The sequence below is a fragment of the Bufo gargarizans genome, chromosome 1, assembly GCF_014858855.1.
Source record: "Bufo gargarizans isolate SCDJY-AF-19 chromosome 1, ASM1485885v1, whole genome shotgun sequence".
Classification (NCBI taxonomy): domain Eukaryota; kingdom Metazoa; phylum Chordata; class Amphibia; order Anura; family Bufonidae; genus Bufo; species Bufo gargarizans.
In genome coordinates, this window is record NC_058080.1 from 608,664,097 (window position 1) to 608,680,650 (window position 16,554).

Consider the following 16,554-nt stretch of genomic DNA (forward strand, 5'->3'; position numbering starts at 1 on the left):
CATGCGCAGGGTAGGCTATTTCTGACTGTCCCACAGTGGTAAATGGAGAGGTGGCCGCGCTTTCACTAGGGTTGTTTCGATACCAACATTTGGATTCGGTTTTGACACCATAAAAGAGTATTGCAACACTCGATACCATGCCAAAATAATATTAAAAAAAAGGTGCGTGCATTCCACATTTTATGGAACATCCAGCCCATAAATGACAGTCCTATGCTTTTTTGAGGGGCAAGGTGACAAAAAAAAATTTAAAAAATTTGAGAAACGTGCGGTTTTTATTTATTTTTCTGTTATGGTGTTCACCACATAGGAGTTTATATTTTAATAGTTTGGACTTTAGACGTGGAGATATGTAGTATGTTTATTTATTGTTTATATATTTTATATGTGAAATTGGGAAAGGGGGCGATTTATACTTAATTTGGTGTGTTTTTTATTTTTATTTTTTTTATTTAATAACTATTGCAATTCGGGGCTAGATCTTTTAATCCCTTGTCCTATTCACCCTAATAGATCTCCATTAGGGTGAATAGGACCTCACTCTCCCTGCTGCCCTGTGCATAGTACACAGCAGCAGTGAGCTTACCATGGCAGCCAAGGCTTCAGTAGCATCCTGGCTGCCATGGTAACCAATTGAAGCCCCAGGATTACACTGCTGGGGTTCCAATCACAAGTTGCCACTGCACCACCAATAAAGAGGGGACCCTGTGGCCACAGCCACCAATGATAATTAACCTTTAATACAGATACAGGAGATGGGTACCGCCGGCAGGAGGAGGAGGCGGCTGCTGAACGCCGAGCTCACTTGCTCAGATGGCACAGCAGTGTATTCCCTCCGTCCCGCCTCCTGCTTTAATAGCGGCACATTAATTGGCAGTGGTGCGGAAAGCTTCAGAGCCCACTCACTTCATTTGGCTCAGTGCGGCCGTGTCATAGGAGGGAGGGACTCCCTCCTTCTCAACTGTCTGCCCGGGCACCATAAGAGGAGGGTCTAGTTTGTATCGAAAAAAATAAAATTAGCATCCCGATACCAAATCGATACTGGCATAAAAGTATTGATTGGGTATTGATTGGGTATCGAAAGTTCCAACCCTAGTGTGCACTCCATTTAGTTCAGAGTTTGAAACTTGCATAGTGATAAATGGAGAGCACCCTGTGCATATGTAGTGCACTCAACCTTCGCTTCAGGGGCCCTAGTCTCAAAATGGGTACCACTACACCGCACTACGCGACGCTTGACATTGTTAGTAATGCTAGTCTACGGTGTCGCATTGCAACACTTCATCGCGTAGATGTGCCCTACGCTAGGCCAGGACATTGTGTATGTGTAATCTAAAGGACCCAGACTTTGTCCACCTGTATCTCATACAGAAGAATTAACTCTTCCCTCAGCCACAGATCTAGAAAGTTGGGGGATCTCCAACTGCAAAAGCGGTTGCTGATCAAGCAAAATCCACTTGAAAGATTTTGTACATCAATAATCTGAGGAGTCCCAATACTTTTGGAATCAAGGCCAAGTCTGCCATATGGAATGCCACCTCTAGGGCAAAGCAAAGGGCTGACACCTCAGGTTAAATATGATTGAGCTTGGTGGGACCCAGATATCCCTGAAGGTATTACTCAGGACCCGAGTCCATCAGGGCCACGAACTACCCTTAATGATCATAGTAAAACATTCTGCCATTGTGCTAGCAACAAAGGGGGTCATTTACTATCCTGAAATGTGCCCAAATTTGGTGCATTTTAGACGCAGATAGCAGTGCAACTACCTGCAACTTTGCCCTGCTCACGCCAGGTCTAAAGTTGTGGGAGTGGCAGGGAAAGGTCCAAATGCAAGACAGCATTTCCATAACTTCACTGCCAGGTATACGGCTTAGAGACCAGCATCTAAATGCCAGTCTTAATAAATGTAAGTGGAGGGGGGGGCCTGAAGAGTAAACAGTTCAATCCCCTAGAGCACCAGTGACGGGGAGAAAGCATTACACTTATCCTACTGTTTGGTCCACCAGAGCTGGAGACCTTCTTGGAGTAGTCCTCTCTATTGGATAATGTAACAGATTTGCTGTTTCCCCTATTAAAGTTTTATTTGAAAATAGTCTAATAAAGACGAGCAGGAGTTGTGCCAAATTATAAACTCCCCTAGAGTTGAACACTGAAAAGTAGGTCTTGTCTCCCCATATGAATGGGGCGATGGAGCATGCACTGCCACTCCATCTCTGTGGGATAACTAATCGGCCTCTTCTGCAGTCCCAGGGATGAAAGGAGTGGCAGTGCACATGATCCAGGACAGATCTTCAAGATTATCATCGAGTCTAACCCCTGGGACCCACACACTCCGCTTTACATACGCAGTCTGTGCGCACTTTTACAGTGTGCAGTATGTGATCACTACAGTGTAACGGAAAGTTCCTCACCTAGCCACCAGGCTGCTTCAGATTTTTACCACACGCAGTGGGTGAAACCACTAAGGCATTTTTTCAATGTGTTGAAATACGGTCAGCAAAGTATCAATTGCTTGACCTGTCCACATATTCTGCTGTTAACTTAGCTGTCAGCCTTTTTGTGGGATTAGCTGGCATTACCACCATTTAGGGGTACATACACAACAAATGTGGAGTCAAATTCTGTAAAAACCATGACCCCAGCACAATTTTTTGGTCACAATGTACTGCTGCAGGTAGAAGGTCTCAGCCTAGAAACAAGACTTAAATGCACAGAACATTGAAACCCAATATGCCAACTGTTCTTTCCTACCAAAGGCTACCCACATTCTTGGGCCCCATTCACACGGCTGAGGCCGATGTGCCAGTGTTGTGGACTGCAAACCAGGCACCGGCTATGTTCACTCTGCATTGCGGTGCAGACCCATTGAATTCAATAGGTGGCAAAAGATGGAAATGTCAGATTTTCGCGGCACAGACATGGAAGCCCCCCCCCCCATGTGTATCTGGGTCTATGCCTTCACGCCGCAAAAGATAGGACACGTCTTATCTTTCACAGCATCTTACATATCGTGGACCACACTGCAATGCAGAGTACACGGCTGGTGCTCGTGTTTTGTGGACCCTTGGATTGCAGTCCGCAGCACAGCAGCCCCGCGGTCGTATGAATGGGGCCCTATACTGTCAGAGAAGTGCATTGCTTCCCATGTATGGCCAGCTCAGGAGAGGACACATTTTTAGCATCTGCACATAAAAATGGGGTTTTGATCCACTGACAGCAAGCCAAGATTTTTAATATGGCAAGGAACTGAAAAAACATTAGAAATTTGAGAACCTTCCAGGCCACAATAGGTCTACAGCAGGGATCAGCAACCTCCAGCTGTTGTGAAACTACAACTCCCAGTGTGCAAACTTACTAGGCTGTACTTGGAGCATGCTGGGAGCTGTAGTTTTGTTGTGGACCCCTGATCTACAGTGCAGATCTGCATCTTCTAGAGTTCAAGAGTCTACAATACTGAATGAACAGCGCAGCGAAACCTGAAACTGCAATCTACTTTTATGGGGACATGCACTACAAAACCCATCAGATCTCTCTTCGTTAGGAGACAGTAATCATTGTGACCTCTCCAAACTGAAACTTTGAAGCAGGGAAGGAGTGGGCTATAGAAGAGATGTGATTACTTAATGAGCCGAACGATTATCATTCTGAAATGGCAGCCAAGAGTCAGACTGGAAATATGCACATTCATAAGAGGTAATGGGACCATTCTGCAGATTGCACTGAAGCATATTCATATAATATACCAGGACTCCATAGCAGAAAGGGTCGCGAGGGGTCATCGTAGTTAATGGAAAGCAAAACATTCAGCAGTTTCATCCATTATCTAAAAAGCCCTGCTTTTTATGAGAAGTGCTGGGTCCTCGGAGGGTTTCTCTGCCACACAGATGTTACATGTGATTGTCATGACGCACGTTACCAACATGTGTACCTTGTTCAGATCATCACTGAGCTGCAGGCTCCAAACATGGCAAAACTGCCGCTGCTTTGTGGTGTGGATGCCGCTGCAGTTCTCAGTTTAATACATTGGGAAGGGGCTTTCAAAACGCCATCCGCATGGAAATACAAACATGCTGCAGATGTGGCTGTCCAAGCTTGGATTCCACCCCTATGAAGCTTGAAGCAAACCGGCTGCAAAATATGCATGTGACGACTGGTCATGAGGTACGCAGGGGGGAAAAATCTGCCGCGTCTTAGGGGGCATTCACACGATTGATTTCACAGCGCAATTTTGAAATTCCACCAAAAACCTGCCAGACGTGTCCTTTCTGCTTCTCTTATATCTCAATCGGAGGCAGCGCTGAGGATCAGACAGACGGAAAATAGTCATGGCCACACCAAGAGACACGTTCTCAGGCACCCAGTTGACCAGAATACATCCTTTCAATACCATTCCCACATTGACAGGTAGCAAATATGGCAAGGGATGGGAGAGGTTCCATGTGGTACATTTATGGCATATCCACCTTAGGGACCAGCTCCTATTTCCGCAATGGGGCTCAGTCACACCTCACTGGAGATAGAGTGGCGGCCACACATGGGTGGCTCCCTTCGGAAGCGCTATTAAAGTGAACAGAGCTGTGCACAGGAGGGGATAAGGCAGAGTTCACAGCACCATTTTTGCTGGATCAGCAAAAACACTAATACAACCTTCTCCATCCATTATGAACGGTTCTATTATCTATAAAATAGCCATGACTGATCAGTCATGAACTCCATTGAAAGTCACAATGCATGTCAATGGAGGACGTATACATTTTTTTATTGTGTCCAAGAAAACGGATCCATCCCCATTGACTTACATTGTGAGTCAGGATGGATCCGTCTTGCTCCGCACCACATCGCAGACAGAAAAACCCTACACACACACACTATTGAGATCCTATGACGGATCTCAATAGAGGAAAGGTTAAGCGCAGATGTGAAAGTAGCCTTACACAACTGCTGCAGACTACACAGAACACTAGGAGATTTTTCGACAGCGATTATCTGACCACTTGTTTTCATTATTTTACCTGAAGCACTAACGTTCTGATCTGAACCTTTCCTGTGAGCAGATGCTTATTCATTATACGTCTTCTCTTGAATATTTTAGTTTTAAGTGGGAAAAGGTACATTATTCGCTGGATAAATTGCAAAATACACAGTGGATTTTCTACTAAAACTAATTATTCCCGATGTAGAAATGTCGCTGCTCTGCAGGTACCCAAGGCTATCCGCCAGCCTTTAAGTACAGAATCTTCTTTCCCAATTAGGTCTTCAGTCACAAAGCATCTGCCGTTCTCCAGAACTCGTCACATACAGAACCGCGCACAGGGCCGTTTTTTGTTCATTTACAGAATCTCCATGAGCGTTAGGATCACCTCTTACACTCCTCCTGTCCCTCTGGGATCTCTGCCTTTGTCATCTTTTTATTGTTGGCAGAACTGCAGAAGATCATTGTACAATGGGCGTGCGGTGTAAACGACCCATCCATTATTCAGCCAGTTCTTTAACGAGTATGAGAGCGATGCAGCTTGCCAGAAATGTGGCTTATTAATAATCCACCTCAATGAGGTCACTTTCGCCCACTAAGGAAACGACCATAAACTCTGCCAAAGTTAATGCAAAGCGAGCGTTTTAGATAAAGCTAGTGGGGGACATTTATGAAGAACAGATTTAGACGCCAGTCCTTGTCCCTACTGCACTGGCCTCGACACAACTTAGGCAGACTTTACACTTGTAAAATCTACGCCAACAAGGAAGCCAGCGTAGATTTAGACATCATTTTCTTCACCTAAAACAGGCGTAGAAAATAAGTGACATGTGCCGGCCAGCCCGTCCACTTCTTTAGCCCTGGTGTGAGGCAGAAAACAGGAAAAAGTTGCAGATTGTGGCGCAAATAACCTTTGCCATCTTTCATAAATGACCCCCAGTGTCTGTCCCTCAAACAGTAAATGCCAAAATAGCCCAAAAATTTTGTGGTGGTTTCTCCTGGCAATTTTTTTGCAAACAGTGTGTGTTTAAGGGGAAATTAAAATGGCTGAAAACATCAGCAGTTAAAGCACGCTGTGTTTTTTGAAAAGCAAGAAAGACAAATCCCACGTAATGAACAAATACGCCAGTACAGAAAAAAAAAAAAACACCCCCTCCCCCACTAAAGTCGCAAAAGTGCAGAAAAATGCCAGTAAAACCTGTGTGTGAACCCACTCATTCTGATAATTGTGCTGCAGTTAGTACCAGGGCTCTGGAGTCTGAGTCAAAGCTAGTTTTGGGCAGTCAGTAGAAATTTAACTCCAACTCCACATAAAAAAAAAAAAAAAAAAAAAAAAAAGTGTTATAAGTATTGAGTAATCCATTTATTAACCTTCATATAAATTTTGAAAATATTAGAAAGATCATAAATCTATTACGTTCTAATAATCTAAGGTCCTTATTTATCCAGCAAAGTGATAAGCAGGGTGTTCTAGTGGCGATAGACAATCAGTTCTCACTTCTCCCGTGTTCTCTTCTGTCCCCAGTACTATAGTGATAAGCAGGGGTTCTAGTGGCAATAAACAATCAGTTCTCACTTCTATTCTGTCCCAGTACTATAGTGTTAAGTTCTAGTGGCGATGGGCTGGATTGGTGAGTATCTCTTATACTAGGCATCTTCATGATGCTCCAAGGCCCTTAGTTACAATGCCTGAACCTTTCCTGCACATGCTCAGTATCAAGTTCCTCTTCTTAAGACCAAGCAGTAGTTCCCTACTGGACATGCCTGCCTTTTCAAAGGAGCGTGCCTCTGCTACGGCAAGAATTATACGTGCCTACTCTCTGCCACCCTGGTCCCGTGTGTCAATCTTCCAGTCGGTGACTTGCTTAATTCATTCCTGGCATGTGCATGACCATCGGCTCTATGCAGCCAATAACCGGCTTCAGTGGTGATACGTCTTATGGACACGTAACCGCCAAATCCAATCATCGGCTGCAGTGGAGCATATGATCAAGCTCATGGTAGAGAAATAAACAAGTCACGGAACAAATGATAGACAAATGGGTGCAAGCGCACAGGATCAGAGCCGAGGATAGCAAGTTTCACATCTGCGTTAGGGTGCATTCAGACGGCTGCCCTGTGTTTTGCGGTCCTCAAAACAGATGCCACGTGTGTGCATTCCACAATTTAGATTGAATAGAATAGGTAGCCCATTATAGAAATGCCTATTCTTGTTCGCAATTGTGGATAATAGGACATGATCTATATCTGCGAGGCTGCGGAACGGAACAAGGGATGCAGACAGCACATTGTGTGCTGTCAGCATCTTTTGCGACCCGATTGAAATTAATGGGTCTGCACCCAGTCCACAAAATTGCGGAACGGATGTGGACCCATTCATACAGTCATGTGAATGATCCCTTAGATACGGCAGGCTGTTCCAGCTGGGAACATCCTGCCGGATCAGTCACCAGTCCCATTCACTATAACGAGGATCGGTAGAGATCCAGCAAGGCCTAGGTATGAATCTTCTCATAAGGGCTCATTGACACAAACATTCCCCCCCCCCCCATGTCCGTTCCATTTTTCCATTCTGTGTCCATATGCCCACGCAAAAAAAAAAAAAAAAAAAATTGTAATATAGAACACTGTTCTATTGGGGCTGACCTTATGCCTGAATCAGTGTTTTGCAAATTGCAAACAACCAATGGTCGTGTCCATGAGCCCTAACAGGCAGGATGTGGGTTCCTGTACTTATCACAACCCTTTCAGGGCAGAACTGAATACAGCAGCCACACAATAAATGCTCCATTATACCCATTTAGACTTGCACAGGATTCCCTCCATTTCCAGGACATACACATGTAGCTTTTCTAATTTTCTGAGAACAAATTCCTAGATTTCTTAAAATTAAATGTATAACAGTATTCGCCAGCCAAATATATAGTGTATTGCATATTTACTTACATGAATTTAGAAAATATCAGGAATTTCAAAGACTGTACTCCAATAAATATGGTTTAAGTTCCATATAAGGCTACTTTCACACTTGCGGCAGAGTGATCCGGCAAGCAGTTCAGTCGCCAGAACTGCCTGCCGGATCAGTCAACACATATGCCAACTGATGCCATTTGTAAGACTGATCAGGATCCTGATCAGTCTTACAAATGCATTGAAATGCCAGATCAGTCTGGAAAAACGGATCCGGCATTTATTTATTTTTTTCACTTTTTTGGGGGTCTGTGCATGGACAGATTCTGCATTCAGGCAAGTGTTATCTCCTTCCTGATCAGTCAAAAAGGCTGAACTGAAGACATCCTGATGCATCTTAAAACGGATTTCTCTCCATTCAGAACGCATGGGGATAAAACCCATCAGTTCTTTTCCGGTATAGAGCCCCTAGGACAGAACTATGCCGGAAAAGAAAAATGCTAGTGTGAAAGTACCCCAAGTAGCTGATTACATAGATGCTAGTAAGAAAACACCCAATGCTACCATTTTACTATAGGAAATTTGCAATTACAAAATTGGCCATTTATGAAGGAGCTGGCGTTAACTTTACACATGGCTGTGACAAGATCTGCTGCACTGGATTCAGCACAGTGATTGACAACTGCAGAATAAATATAGCGCCCGTCACTCAGACAGCAGTTTCCCATAATAAATGTGTAAAAGCAGCAGAGCAATTTACTTAAAATTCATGTTATTACAGAAAAAGTCACTCATTTACATCTACTGAGAGATTTCAACGGCAAAATTATAATGGTCATGAAATAAAACACAGTCTGCACACCGCAATCTGCACACTCCATTATCAAGCACTTACTAAACCAAGCCAGAATAGCAGGGGTCCAACAAGACCCCCAGATACCCAAGTCCCCATTCTTAAAGGGATTATACCACAATTCCTTTATAAGGAAAAAAAAAAATATATGAATCCAGCACTTCCCCACTGATCGCTCTGCTAGATTCTCTTCTGGCTGTCAGCACAGATGGTGTGTCCTTTCCGATGCGGATCGCTTTCCATCACCGTTCATATTGTGTCCTTTCTGCTGCAGCTCATTCCTTGTAACCGACAGCTCCCAGCAGTAGATATGGCTGGTGGCAGTTGAAGGATGGAACTGAGCACATGCAACCACCTCAGTAAGTGGTCATGCACATTACTATAGAGATTAAACACCAGGGGGCACCATTATACCGTATAACAGAATGCCTCACAACTGGAGTATTTTGGTAACAATACTTCAGGAGTAACTAGCTGTATTACATTAAAGTGCATTATTTAATGGTGGCACAGGCACTTTAAAGGGTCCCCGCCCCCTCCAATGTTACAGCCCATCACTAAGATCCAAATAAAAAATAAAAAAACAAAAACGACAAAAGTCCATTAGACCTTCCTTGCACAGTGGCACTCACAGCCGTAGTAAGGAAACTGCAACAACTCAATTTACGTTATAGGCACCTAGAAATGAAGGCAGCTAGTAAAGCATGTCAGCTCTGTACAGAAAAAAGGATTCCATATTAAAAAATATATATATTTTTAGCTCTAAAATACTGCAAATATATTGCACAAAAAAAAAATTATAAAAAAATTATGCTGCATTTTAATCTCCGGCCAAAAATCCTGAACACTTGCCGGAATGCAATTTTTTTTTCCATTGGAATGTATTGGTGCCGGATCTGGCATTAAAATTGCTGCATTGACTGATGCTGATACTTTGCCTGTTTTTTTTTAAATATCGCTTCTGCTCCCCCTGTAGTTTTCCCAGTCAGTATGTTAATACTAAGCATCGGTACAGGGAGGAGGAGATGCCAGGGTTTCTCAATGGGCGTCTCCTTCTCCCTGGCTGTGCCGTGATCCAATAACAGCGGAGAGCGTCACAACCAGAGAGAAGGAGATGCCCATTGAGAACCCCTGGCATCTCCCCCCTCCCTGTACAGATGCTCAGTATTAACATACTGAGCGGGAAAACTACAGTGGGGCACAGCAGGATGCAGGAGCAAGAAAAAATAAAATAAAAAATTATAATGAAAGGTCCTCTTTAACCCCTTTAGGACACAGCCTTATTTCACCTTAAGGACCAGGCAAATCTGACCAGTGTCACTTTATGTGGTGATAACTTTAAAACACTGACTTATCCAGGCCGTTCTGAGATTGCTTTTTCGTCACATATGGTACTTCATGACACTGGTAAAATGAAATAAAAATTATTTTTGCCAAAAAATACCAAATTTACCAACAATTTGTAAATAATTGCAAATTTCCAAGTTTCAATTTCTCTACTTCTATAATGCATAGTAATACCTCCAAAAATAATTACTTTACATTCCCCATATGTCTACTTCATGTTTGGATTATTTTGGGAATGATATTTTATTTTTTGGGGATGTTACAAGGCTTAGAAGCAAATCTTGAAATTTTTTTAAAATTTTAGGGACCAGTTCAGGTCTGAAGTCACTTTGCGAGGCTTACATAATAGAAACCACCCAAAAATGACCCCATTCTATAAACTACACCCCTCAAGGTATTCAAAACTGATTTTACAAACGTCGTTAACCCTTTAGGTGTTCCACAAGAATTAATGGAAAATAGAGATACAATTTCAAAATTTCACTTTTTTGGCAGATTTTCCATTTTAATATTTTTTTTTACTTTTACAAAGCAAGGGTTAACAGCCAAACAAAACTCAATACTTATGGCCCTGATTCTGTAGTTTACAGAAACACCCCATATGTGGTCGTAAACTACTGTACGGGCACACAGCAGGGCGCAGAAGGAAAGTAATGCCATACGGTTTTTGGAAGGCAGATTTTGCTAGACTTTTTTTTACACCGTGTCCCATTTGAAGCCCCCCTGATGCACCCCTAGAGTAGAAACTGCATAAAAGTGACCCCATCTAAGAAACTACACCCCTCAAGGTATTCAAAACTGATTTTACAAACGTCGTTAATCCTTTGGTACTAGTTTAGGGTACATATGATTTTTGGTTGCTCTATATTACACTTTGTGAGGCAAGGTAACAAGAAATGGCTGTTTTGGCACAGTTTTTTTTTGTTATTTACAACATTCATCTGACAGGTTAGATCATGTGGTATTTTTATAGAGCAGGTTGTCACGGACGCGGTGATAATATACTTTTTTTTCTTTATGTAAGTTTTACACAATGATTTATTTTTGGAAACAAAAAAAAAAAATGTTTTAGTGTTTCCATAGTCAAGAGACTTTTTTTCAGTTTTTGGGCAATTACCTTGGGTAGGGTATGATTTTTGCGGGATGAGATGACGGTTTTATTGGCACTATTTTTGGGTGCGTGTGACTTTTTGATCGCTTGCCATTACACTTTTTGTGATGTAAGGTGACAAAATTGTTTATTTAGCACAGTTTTTATTTTTTACGGTGTTCATTTGAGGGGTTAGGTCATGTGATATATTTATAGAGCCGGTCGAAACGGATGCAGCGATACCCAATATGTATACTTTTTTTCCCCCCTATTTTTTAACAATTTTTTTTTTTACTTTATTTGGGGAAAATGACGTTTGTTTATTTTTACTTGAAACTTAATTTTTTGGGGGGAAAACTATTTTTTCACTTTTCATTTTTTGTCCCACTTTAAGACTTGAACTTTTGGGGGTCTAATCCCTTTACAATGCATTCCAATACTTCTGTTTTGGAATGCATTGGCTGTATGAGTAATACAGTGAGTATTGCTCATACAGCTTCCGGCCTGAGAGCCAGGGGGCTGGATCTCACAGGCTCATCACCGGAAGGCAGCATGCTGCCTTCCATGCCATCAGTTCCACCCTACAGCCGCATGGGGACCCGATGGCACCGCCGATTCCCGCCGCAAACCGCAGGTAAAAGCCGCAAATCACAGGTCTGAATTGACCTGCGATTTGCGGCAATCTTTGACACGGGGGGGGGGGGGATGGGTGTGAGTCGCCGGTGATCGGAAATACACATGACGTACTGGTACGTCATGTGTCCTTAAGTACCAGGACAACATGCCGTACCGGTACATCATGTGTCCTGAAGAGGTTAAGACCATATGCTCACATGTTAAGGATTTGCCAAGGCAAATCTGAGGTATCTCCTAAGAATAAAGTCAGTTGCAGAGACTCATTACTGCCATTAATATGCCTGGAAATCCACATATGAATAAGCCCCAGAGGTCGCACAATTTTTTTTGCAGAAGAGTAAAAATACTCCTTAATTTTAAGAACTATTTTTAGCCGAGGAGAAATAGTTTAGCGGTAATTCACATACATAATGCATAGGCCCACAATGTTATGAGGCTGATATTTCTGCAGAGAAACCATTGCTAGTCTCCCACGCAGAAAGACAATTTTACATTTATCCAACATAAGACCACTGCTGCCATATACAGCACCCACGTGACAGTACTATATACATATTACATACACAGCTCTACCACATGCCCATTACACAGGTAGTTTACTATATACACACACATTGCACACACAGCTCTGCTACATGTCAATTACACAGATAGAACTACTGTGCGCAAATTATACACAGAAAACTGTACAATAGACTGGTTACACTGACATAGCCCTGCTTTATACACACCTTCCATACATAAAGTACCTATGCATTCTCCACCAGCACAGTACTACACGGAGCCTGGGGTCCCCCAACTCCTCCTACACACAGCTGATCACATGACTGACATCACAGGTCCTGTAACCACAATGTAGTGTTTAGTCCAGACTCTGGAGCTGCTCCTGGTGAGAAATGTCTGAAGGGGGAAACTTCGGGAGAGGGGCGGGGCTTCATGTGTGTCGCACCTGGCAGCTTCTGATACAGAGCGCCTAACTAGGAAAAAAAAGTGGCCGGGAGTAGGGAGTGAAGCGCTGCAAGCACTTGTAATACTTCATTCCTCCCCTGTCTTCCCGGCCGACACTGCACTGTCCTGACCGCGTACAGCGTCACGACAGTGCACACAGTCAGGTGACAGATCAGTGCAGGCTGGGGAGCTCGACTTCTGCCGGAGGTGGAGGGGAACCGTGGCGCAGGACAGGTAAGAGATTGTTTTTATTTTATTCTGATCTGAGCTTTGATTGGGGTCTCACTATGTGGGCTGATCTGAGGTCTGATGAGGTCCTGATATTTATGGGGGGCGTGATCTGAGGAAAAATGTCTCATCCTCTTAAACCTAGGGTGTCAAAGCAAAAAATACGGTGATATACATTTCCTCATTTCCCTGGTTCTCTTCTGGCCCTTTGTTTACCTGCAATAACAATCTCTGCCCCTCCCCCTGCTCTGCAAAGGGAGTGAATACAAGTGCTGAGATACTCCGCAGCATGTTGTATGTGTAGGACTACAAGCCCCAGCTGTACAATGACACTGCTGATACACACAGGATCTTCCCCCTACCTGTTCTGCAGAACTCCTCCAGTCTGTCAGCTCTGGCTGCAGGACGAGGAGAGAATATCCCGTCTCTTCACTGCCTGCAGCTGCTCAGCAAATCCTCCAGCCTTAAGTCTGTGCTGCAGAAGGGGGTTAAAGTTTCCTGAAGAATCCAGTGGGAGGGAGACACAGGGCAGACAGCAGTGCACAGGGGCGTGGCCAGCACAGAGACCAGTGCACAGGGGCGTGGCCAGCACAGAGACCAGTGCACAGGGGCGTGGCCAGCACAGAGACCAGTGCACAGGGGCGTGGCCAGCACAGAGACCAGTGCACAGGTGCGTGGCCAGCCACAGAGACCAGGTGCACATGGGCGTGGCCAGCCACAGAGACCAGTGCACAGGGGCGTGGCCACACAGAGACCAGTGGCACAGGGGCGTGGCCAGCACAGAGACCAGTGCACAGGGGCGTGGCCAGCACAGAGACCAGTGCACAGGGGCGTGGCCAGCACAGAGACCAGTGCACAGGGGCGTGGCCAGCACAGAGAGAGGCTAACATCACAGGTCATGTGACCATCAGTGAGATCTGAGAAAGGAGCCATTGCAGATGAAGTCAGTCAATTGTAAACCCCTTACATTTGATTAGTTAGAAATCAGACAACCTCTTTATGGCCAAATATGACTTAAACATTAAAAATCTAAGAATCAACATCTTAGCAGTCATTAATCAACAAAATTCCCACTTTTTTTCAAAAAAAAACAAAAACCTGAACGTCAGAATTACAAGTGGAATTTTTCTTTAATTTTATTTATTTTTTCACAATCCTTGCTTGGACAGTGGCATTATCAGATGATGTTTGAAGAGCATTTGCAATATATTTTGGCTGAAAGACTCCTCTCTCCCCTTCTCCTTGCCTTTTGATAGGAATGGTTGAGGTTGCTTTTCTCATTGTGGCTGCAACCAGAATACTGCGTGGCCATACAAACCAGAGAAGGCTCCAATTAACTAATTTGGACCACCAGGTTTAGTTGGTCTTCAGTAATTCCTATGCGGCAGCCCCAAAACTGTGCAGCCACCAACTATTCAGACCAAACAGTAAGGTGCTTATTCTGAACACCGACAACCCAATCTGCATTCATTCACCATGAATGAGTGGAGCATCAGAGCTTCTCATGCTCCCCTTGCCCTGCACAATTCGGGAATTTTCTTGAGATCCAGTGAAGTACGGGGGTCTCCATGGGTAAGCTAGGGGAGGCTTCCACCTAGCAGTGAGCCCAGTGATGTCATGGCACTAATGGGCAGTCTTTAGCGCTGGCCTAGTCTGTTTTATAGGCTAGGGCAGTGCTACAGACCGCCCAGAGCTGGTGATGTCACCAGGATCACTGCTAGACGGAAGGGAAGCCTCCACCTAGCAGTGAATAAATGTATACAAACCGTGTAAAAAGCTCTGATGTGCCACTCATTCATAGTGAATGACTGCAAATTGGGTTATGTACTGGGACATGATCGGGGGGGAAAAAAAAAGTCTGGGTAACACTACTGAAATTACCCGAATCAGTGTCCGCACATACTAAAAACAGCCAAGGAACAAGGTAACTAATCAAAAATGTACACCATGAAAATATAGTATTAGTGATATTGCCCTAATTCTACAGGTCAAACTGTAGCATCAAATTTTTTGAAAATAAAAAAAGCCAGGTCGATCAAATGCCATTTGTGGCATCAAATGTCTGATCTGGTTCTCTGCTGGGAGTCAACTGGGAGAGACAGCATTAGCCATGGTTGTGTAGGGCCAGGCTCTGGCGCACAACTGCTCCAGAGCTACACGCTGGAGACCTGAGGGCCATTGGTGGAGATGGATAACCTGCAGAATTTAAACTGATTTTATGTCAATTTATATTGAATTTGCAAAGCACAGGATGAAATACTTAGTAAATTGATGTCAAAATACATGACAAGCACACATGTAACAGCAGATTCAGTGTGGATTTTACAAAAAAAAAAAAAATTAAAATCTATGAAAATTATGCCCGACATGATGGTACCCTTACCCTCCACAGGATCAAGCCCACAATACTCATATTGATGGCCTAACCTAAGGGATGGTGTATATTTTGTATGACAAATTAGGCATATAACACTTTTACTAATGTACTTTAAGGCTTCCATATTTAATACATTGTGCACCAAAATCCTGTTCAGGACAGTTTTTTCTTAAAATCAAGGGAGGCATAAAAAGGGTCTAAAATAAAACACTTGTCTTTCAGCCTTAAAGGTGCCAGAATTTTGGTGCAGATTGCTTAGTGACTCTCCCCATTGATTTCGGTTATCAATATCTAAAGTATAAAAAGAAATAAAACTAGATCCACTTGTGAAACAAATAGATGTATAAAGGCATCTACGAGCAGGGGTAAGAACGAGAAGCCTTTGCCTCTATTAGACCCATGAACTAGTGATGCAATACGTTTAGCCAACACTGCACTATGACCCACTAATAAAGTAAAATTACAATATAAAACTCTGATAGCTGTTGGACTTTGCCTCTCGGCAGATATGTCTGTGCCTGGCCACCAAAGGTCACAGAAGGGAAAAAAAAAAAAAACCTTAGTCAGGGCATCATGCCTACCTACAACAGCAGCTCCTCTTTCAGCAAAAGCCAGGGCATACGCTTTCCCCAAACCTGAAACAAAGACATTGGCATTAGATTACAAAGAAGTCATTTGTCAACATATACAGTAAAGTACGTACAGAAAAAATAAAAAATCAGAAAAGACTCAACTCCAAACATCTGCTTGTTACACTAATCACTACATATGAGACAGGAAATGGCCAAAGGGGCCAAAAGGTTTCTAAAGCTCTAATCTGCACACAAGTTAAAACTGCTATTCTTACAAACCTGCCGAAAATCTTACAATCCGCGACTGCTCCATTTTCTGTCAAACTCCCAAGTAAATAAGGGAAATTTCATAAACGTTGCCCTTTCCACACTGCTGCGTTAGTAACGTCAGATTGAATATTAATTTAGCCTTAAAAATGTCCTGATACACTAACGTTTGGGTCTTCATTAGCTGCAAGTCAGGCATCAACATTAAGAAAAACACTTTGAATTGAAGGACTGAAAAATTTACGTTTGATATTCTAGTTTATGGAGAGGCACCTGCAGGTTATTATAGCAGTTTATTATCGCAAGAAAAGGCAGAAAAAAAAAAAAAAAAAGTACAATTTTTAATTAACT

At 43.3% G+C, this 16,554-nt stretch overlaps 1 protein-coding gene across 1 annotated transcript in view; it reads right to left on the minus strand.

The window, feature by feature from the left end:
- Window positions 1-16,554, minus strand: part of HSD17B4 (hydroxysteroid 17-beta dehydrogenase 4) — a 242,657-nt gene that overhangs the window by 218,790 nt on the left and 7,313 nt on the right. Inside the window, exon 2 of the mRNA XM_044275890.1 lies at window positions 15,946-15,999. Coding sequence (XP_044131825.1) covers window positions 15,946-15,999 — 54 coding nt within the window. The remainder of the gene's footprint in view (window positions 1-15,945; window positions 16,000-16,554) is intronic.